The sequence below is a fragment of the Populus euphratica genome, unplaced genomic scaffold, assembly GCF_000495115.2.
Source record: "Populus euphratica unplaced genomic scaffold, PopEup_1.0 scaffold2169.1, whole genome shotgun sequence".
Taxonomy (NCBI): Eukaryota; Viridiplantae; Streptophyta; class Magnoliopsida; order Malpighiales; family Salicaceae; genus Populus; species Populus euphratica.
Genome location: NW_011501951.1, coordinates 13,057 through 21,180, shown reverse-complemented (window position 1 = coordinate 21,180; position 8,124 = coordinate 13,057). Strand labels below are relative to the sequence as shown.

The 8,124-nt window shown below is 30.3% G+C and overlaps 1 protein-coding gene across 1 annotated transcript; it reads left to right on the top strand.

Moving 5' to 3' along the window:
* Positions 1–1,231: 1,231 nt before the first annotated feature.
* LOC105118648 (probable tyrosine-protein phosphatase At1g05000) lies at positions 1,232–3,808 on the top strand. The gene is made up of 6 exons (XM_011016633.1): positions 1,232–1,337; positions 1,649–1,808; positions 1,899–1,992; positions 2,073–2,133; positions 2,220–2,263; positions 3,186–3,808. Exons 1-6 carry the CDS (start codon positions 1,316–1,318, stop codon positions 3,441–3,443), a joined length of 639 nt encoding a protein of 212 aa, XP_011014935.1. The 5' UTR covers positions 1,232–1,315; the 3' UTR covers positions 3,444–3,808.
* The last annotated feature ends 4,316 nt before the right edge of the window (positions 3,809–8,124 follow it).

Below are 8,124 nucleotides of genomic sequence, written 5' to 3'. Positions count from 1 at the left end.
CCAAGATTACCCAATCAAAAAATTCATTAAGTTTAATTTCTTTTCAAATTCAAAAAATTCATTAAGTTTAATTTCTTTTTAAATCAATATTAAATGATAAAATTAAGAAAAAAATCAAATTTTAAAAAGAATTCAAAGCAAAAAATAACAATAAAAATAATAAGTATTCAATTTAAAATAAAAACAAAATAAAAAAAATATTTTTTTTTAACATATCAACACAAATCTTGAAGAGAGGAGAAAGAAAAAAATGAGGGGAAGATAATAAAGATTGTTAAGGCCTTACCATCACACGGTCATCGACACATGTCGCACCATCGACAAGAGCTTGCCATAACTCTTTCAATGCAACCACGGAAGCTAGTGTTCCGCAACCGGAGGAAGTCACATGATCCAGCAGAGCGCAAAATCCAGGAGAGCGCAAACACATATATTACATGCACCAGCCATTTTTCCACTACCTGTTCACTCCAGTCCCTGTCTTTTCTCTTCAAATTTAATCCCTCAATTCTTAATTGTTTTAGATCGATAGAATTAAATTAAGTGCCTGTTCGGGGAATCATAGCTTTTGGCTTTTTCACTGCCTGTTCCTACATTTTTCCACTACCTGTTCCTCCGACAATCATAGCTTTTGGCTTTTTCTAAGCTTACGTGGCTTTTCATCCAAAAGCAAAATCCTGAAGTGTTTGGCAGCAATTAAGTTTCATCCAAAAGCAAAATCCTGAAGTGTTGTTTGGCAGCAATTAAAAATCAACATCACAACCCCTTCCGCACATGGTTTTACAGCTAATTTTTAAAAGCTACAATATATCGATTTTGATCTTCAACTTTTAATATGACTGTTACTCATCTTTATTAATTATCTTAAATACCTTCATTAAAATACAAGAAGATTGGTTAAGAAATAGTTGAAGACATCCATACCTCTTTGAACTGTACCAGTCCCTGCTTCTATTTCATGCCACATCATTATTTAATTAATGTAATACAAACAAAATCTTGTAAGAAAATCCCAGACAAACATGCAGCAGTGGTACTATTTGTGTGGAAAATCAGTCTTTTAAATTCAAACCACCCATATTTTAGCATTTATTGAAATATAGGATTTGTTTTTAAATGAAACTAGATGGAGCAACGGAGTGTGAGAAGAGGAGGAAATTAAAAACAGTAATGTAATGAAAGCGTATCACTATCGAGAAGAGGAGGAGGGACACCAAGGCAGGCTAAATAACCCAATAAATATATAATAAAGAGAGACTATTTCAAAGGGTATAAATTATAATCGTCGACGGAAAGGGATGGCTAGGGGATCTCTATGAATTTAATTCAAAGTCCAGGTAAAAGCCGCCTAGCAGTGGCTCCTCCCTCTTTCCCCTTTTTTGTTTTTTTATTTATATATGGTACAATGTTATCAGCAATATCCATAAACCCCCCCCTCTCTCGCGCCGCCTCGCAGCAGCAGCAACTCCTATCTCAATCTGTCTCTAGAGAGAGAGAGAGAGGAGAGAGAAAAAGAAGCCCGTTGTTTGAAGAAAGCCCTGCGTTCTTGTTTTAGATTGAGCATAAAATAAAACAAGACACCCAAGTCTTTCCTTTCTTTTCCTCTGATTTGATTTTGTGTTTGTTTTTTTCTCCTGTAAACGAAAAGAGGAAGGAATGTGCATGATGATAGTGGATGTTGACGAGAACGACGACGTTTTGGAACCGCCAACCAATTTCTCCATGGTAGAAGACGGCATTTTCAGATCTGGCCTCCCTCAACCCTCCAATTTCGGTTTCCTTGAAACCCTAAATCTTCGATCAATCATGTATTGTGCCTTCCATTTTGTGTTTTTTCTTTTCTTTTTTTAATATCATAGAAAATAATTAATTTATAATTGATATGGGATTTTGGGCAGATACTTGTGTCCAGAGGCTTATCCACAAGAGAATATGGACTTTGTTGATGCTCATGATATTAAGCTCTTCCAGTTTGGAATTGAAGGCAAAACGGTGAGTTTATGATGATGGTATTTGTTTCCAAGAAGAAACTTTATAAACTATCATGGTGATACTGAGATACTAACTTGCAGGAGTCGTCTTCTACGTCGATTCCCAACCATACTATAACGGCGGCTCTTAAAGTGGTAATTGGTAATTACTTCAAATTTATTTATTTCAATCTTCAACTATACAATTGTATACATCTGATTGCCTCATATCTGCTCTGCTGTTTCCAGACGTGAGGAATCATCCAGTTCTGATTCATTGCAAACGTGGAAAGGTTAGTCCAATTCCATCTTAACTTTATTTATTTTTTTTAATTGAGATTGTTTAACCATGTAAATGTAGCCGCACCACCCGCCCCCTATCTTATCCAAATCTTTGTTCCCTTCCTTGGCCGCCACTAGTCTCGTGATATGCGTTCTTCTGCTGCTTTTATTACTCTTATTATTATTATTATTATTATTATTCAATCAAATGGAGTTAAATATATTAGAGAACAATTTCAATCAATCACACCTTGTTTTTTCTTTTTGTTATTTTTTGGGTGTTGAAGGTTTTCATCGTCATATGAATTTCCGTTTGATATTCAGTTGATTTGATTTCTTTTTTCTTCATCTCATACATGTCTGCCTCCCTCCTTCCTTTCCCCATGTGAAGCTGCTTTCCATTGGCATGCCCCATTTCACCTTCATGCTAGTTTGACTTGTGTTGCTTACATACTTGCAACATTTCTGTCCCCATGTGAAGCTGCTTTCCATTGGCATACATACTTGCAACATTTCTTGCTCCAATGGCTCTGAAAATTAAGTTAATTCTCCCAGAAGAAGGCGTAATCTTCTCTTTTGAAAAAAAATAAAAAAATCCCAGAATGAACATTTAATTAGGTGAAATGAAGAGCCGTTATGAAGTTCAGATGTGCTGTTTCATATATTTATCATGTCCGTTTACCTTTTTCCAATTTTCAACAACACTAGTGCCATTTATTCTCCTTTTCATTATTCAATAAAATCCTTATTCTTTCCAGAATAAGAACTCAATATGCTGTGAAAAAACACGCTAATGATGGGTTCAGGTCAGATCATGTAGCCTAGATGTCTTATAGCCTTTAAGACCGTCCTTGAAATGCTCGTCTTAGTTGTTTACCTTCACTTGCGGTTGTTATTCTTAGAGATTCTCACCATCTATTCCCTTTGATGCAGCATCGGACAGGTTGTCTTGTGGGTTGCTTCAGAAAACTGCAAACTTGGTGCCTGTCTTCTGTTTTCGAGGAATACCAGCGTTTTGCTGGGGTGAAGTGGAGGGCCACTGACTTGAGGTTTATTGAGACCTTCGAAGTAATGTGCCTGAGGCAGTGTCTATACAGCATCATATACCAGTATCAAGGATATGGTTCAAACAAGAGGAGGTTACTTTACCAGGAAGAGAGTATACAGAAGCCAAAAATAAAGTCCATTTAAAAGAGCTCTGAGGATCCTTGTGTTTTTTTTTGGGTTCCTGATCACTCATTGTGGAGTTGCGTATGAGCTTTCTTAAAAAAATCAGTTGCAGCTTTAGGATGCCAGATTACATCCATACAGATTTTTCTTGAAACATCTATTTGTACCATGTTTTCCTGCGCAGTTTTTTTATTCTTCCAATTTTGCAATATTTTCTAACACATGCGACTGTGAAAGATAGAATCATTTGCGGGAGACAAGTTCCAGTGTACCATACCAAAGACCAAATTTTACTAGGATCTTCACAATATCAAAGGACAAGTTTAAAGTTATCTGACTGTTTTCCTTCTGGTTTGTACATAATGGCGTGGTCATTCGACGCTGAAGTTTCTGCATTAGTAGATGCTACAAATGTCTTGAATTCAAATTTAAATGAAATTTGTTATAAATATATTTTGAAAACACGTTTGAAATGGTGTTTATTTATTTATTTATTTATTGGTAGAGATACTTGTTTGATTTTATGTAGTTTGAGGAATCCGACGTGAAGACATGATGAATTAAATAAAAAGTGAAGAAAATATTATTTTAAATGGTTAAAAAATAAATAAAAAGGAAGATAAACCACGAAAAATCAACATGAGAATGCTTCATACCACATGTGGGAAGAGGAGAAATATTGTTTTATTTATAGGGGAGAGTATGAATAACTAGGGGAGCAAGAGTTTCATATAACTTTTATTATTCTCTTTTATAAAATAAAAAACTTATCACCTACACTTTATTCTATTAATGGAAGAGTTTTTGTTTCATTGCAGGAGAGAGCATGATTAGATTGGAAAGAAAAATAAATTTTCTAAAATTTTATTGTCTTTTTGGAATAAAAAATCTTTATTTATTTCTAAATCAGATATTGCATGCATATACACACACTTAATCTAGTAATTATAGCTTTAATTACTTTTTAAAAATTTTATTTGTCCAAGTGTAAACCTTGTTTCTAATTTTATGATAACAAATGATTATTTTAATATTAATTTGTCATTTTGCTCCCACGAAGACTATTAGTTTCCCCCTAAGAAGACTAGCTAGTGCCCTCACCTATAATAAATAGATCATTCTTTTACCTTTTGCTCTAACTGCATCATTGCTTCACGTAAAAGAGCTTTTTAATTCATTGTGTTTTAGCAGAAAACCAACCATTGTTAAAGTGCAAGTGGCATTTTGAGCTTGTTACTCTTGGAAGTGAAGTTAGTGCTTGGTTCTGAGTTGAGTTTGTTCCTCAGATTCATGTAAGTTTAAATATTGCATTTTGAGCACTTGCAGTATAAATATTATTTTCACAACCACCTCATGTATCTATTAGAATGGACAAGCAACCACCTCCCTAAAATACTAGAGGGGAATTTAGCCCAATGAGATTTAAGCCTTTCATCTTCTTGATGAGATTTTTTACATATCTTTGAGAGTTATAATTAAGATGACTCAATATTTTTTTGTGCTAGTTCATTATTGCATGATCTCATGACTCTTGGTCAATCAATTTTGGTCAATTCCTTCTTTTCTCACATGCAAGTGAGAAAACTTACTAGATTTTGAGTGTTTATTCTTGAGAGATTAACTAGTGAGATTTGGAGTTTAAATATATTTCCAATATGTAGTCACTTATGAATTCTCTTACCTTAATAGAAATTTATCAATGTCTTTTATTTATATGTTTTTAGTAATATAAAGAACTTAATATTTTCACATCTTTCTTTTTCTAGGAACGGCTTATGTTTCTCTTTGCTCGATAATTACCAAAAGAATGGTTGGGATAAAAAATAATATTTTCATATCATAAATAACATAATATTAACTTAATTAAATATTTAATTTAGAATTTTTAGATATTTTTATTAATTACAAGGCTAGTTTTCATAAAAAGTAGAGATTCAAGGGAAACTGAAAATATTATAGTTAACTTAGCTACATTAAAATATTTCATAAAAATATCTAAATAATCCCCAATTATATATCTCATTTAAGTGAAAAAGGAAAAGAAGTTGACCTTTGACCGCAGGATTCCAAGTTTCTATTTCAAGAAGAAAATAATCAAAAGGATCTTCTTCCAATATTTTCTAGAGAATATAGAGAGTACCCTTATGCAAATTAACAACACGAGACCAAAGGCTCCACACCGGAGAAAAAAGAGTGGCCACATGTTTAGAGAAGGATGCCATTTTTATCCTTCAATTTGTGAATGAGATCATTATATTAATTACAAAATTAGAAAGAAACAAGTAATTTTCTAGAAAATATAAAAATAACTAGATAGATGACTTGTATTTCATTACGAGAGTCGAGTTGATTTCTTTCATAACCTAAAATATAATGTTAAAATGCTGCCAACATGTTTTAGAGTAAAAAAAGATTTCTTAACTAAGTTATAGATCTTAATTCCAAAATACAAAGAGAAATTAAAAAATAAAAAGTTTCATGATCCAATTTAAGTTGGTATGAAAAACTTATAAAAATATAATTAAAAAAATAAAAAAATAAATTTGACATAAAAATATAAAATTATAAAATGATGTAAATGTATGACTCGAATCACAGGGTCAAGATATCGTTATAAACTGTTTAATCTTTAATAAATTTATTATTAAATAATAAAATCAAAAAATAAAATTAAAAAAAATATATAAAAAAAATATTGATATTGATCCGGGTTAAAATTTCATACCCATAAGACTGAGATTACTGGAAAAAATAATTAACAAAACTCAATTTTAAATAAATTAAATGTTGAAAGATAAAATTAAAAAAAGAATGATTTTCAATTAAAAAAACCAAGGAAAAAATAATTACAAGAATAAGGGTAAAAAAAATCAAATGATTAGGGATGATATTAAAAAACATATTTTTTTAAAATAAAAATTAAAAGAATAAAGATTAAATTTGATATAAATATCAAATAGGACAAAATGCTAATAGATAACATAAAAACAAAAACAAAAAAAATAATTAAAAAAATAAAAGTTATAATTAAAATAAAAAGAAAAGGGATGACTGCTTATAATTTTGGTTAGACTGGAAGGAAAAAAATCCAACCACCACCTAATCATTATGATATAGCCTACATGTGTCATTCGAGTAAATATGTCTCATTATTATCTTTTATAATAGACGGAAGTCAACCTTTTTGGGTAGTAGTGAGATATAATATATATGTTAGTGTGTGCGCTGTACGCATTAACAATTTTTTTTAGTTTCTTTTTAATTTAATTAATGCAAATATCTAAATGTTCATGACCTGATATGATATTAATGAAAAAACCATAACAAAAAAATAAAAAAACCTCTAAGTTCTAGCTATAGATTTTTTTAATTTAAAAGGAATTTTAGTGATCATATTGTGTGAAAAAAAAAACTGAATATGCTTTTACTCTAACCGTTAGGAAAACTCAACTTTTGATGATATTTTAGATATTATATTGTATAAATAAAAAGTTAAAAGGCTTATAAACCCCAACTTAATCTTATAATAGCAAATGTATCTCATAAAAAATATCATATTGTTCTTATAAAGATATTATAAGGTTTAAATTATAAAGAGAAGAAAAGTTATTTTCATATGCTATGAATTGTGAGTGCATGAACAATAAAAGAATGGACTCTTTTAGCTTTTGTTTTAATAAAAAAATTTATTCTTATTTTCTAAATCCTTAGTCAATAAAGTTTTATTGTGTTTTATGATTTTCCATTCAAATTTTATTTTAATTTTTGTTCTTTAAGTTGTACTGGAGGTGATTATTTTTTATTTGGTTTGACTTTTATTAAAAAACAACAAAATTGGTTTTCTTAAAATAACCGGAACTAATTCAAATCGACAGATTTTGGTTCGGTTTGGTTATTTTAGAATAAAAATCAATTCAAACCAGTTTGACTATGTTTTTTGGTTTGATTTGGTTTTTTTGGTTTGACTTAGTTTTGGCTCGATTTGTTTTTCAATTTCACTTAGTTTTTTTCGGTTTGACTCGCTTTTTTCTTTCTTTTTTTTTGTTTTGGATTCGGTTCGGTTTGGTTTTTTAGTTTTAGACTTATAAAATAGAAACTAAACCGAACCAAACTGGTCGGTTTTTTAAATTCTAATCGGTTTAATTAGTTTTTTTCACAATTCAATTTTTTTAATTATTTTTTTTTCAATTTCTTGATTTTTTCAATTTTCTTAGTTTTTCAAATTTTTTTCTCAACCTAAATTTATACAATTGTTTTTCTGAATTTTGCGCTTTACTTTTCAATGATGATAGGCTAACCCCTTCCAAGAGGACAGATCCACCATGGTAATATTTTGGGGAGAAGTTTTTCTATAAGATGCCTCGGGGGAGAGAGTCTAAATTAAAAGAACAATAATATTCAACGCTAAACATCTTTAGAAGGCGTTCCTTTTAGGTGCGTTATTATTCCTTTATTAATTTTTCTATTTCATATTTTTATTAAAAAAATGGTTTTTAGTTTCCCTTATTTAAGTGGGAAGTTATTATTCGAGTTTGCTTTAAAAGAAAGATATTATTTATTAATTTGAGTAGCATAAGTATTGGATTCGTGAGAAGGAATCAATTCTTTATTCAATTTACCTGAAATAAAATTATTAATTTAAGCCTTTGAAAATAAGGAAGTTTTCTAAACCTAAACAAAATCTTGGTTGTTAATTTTTAAC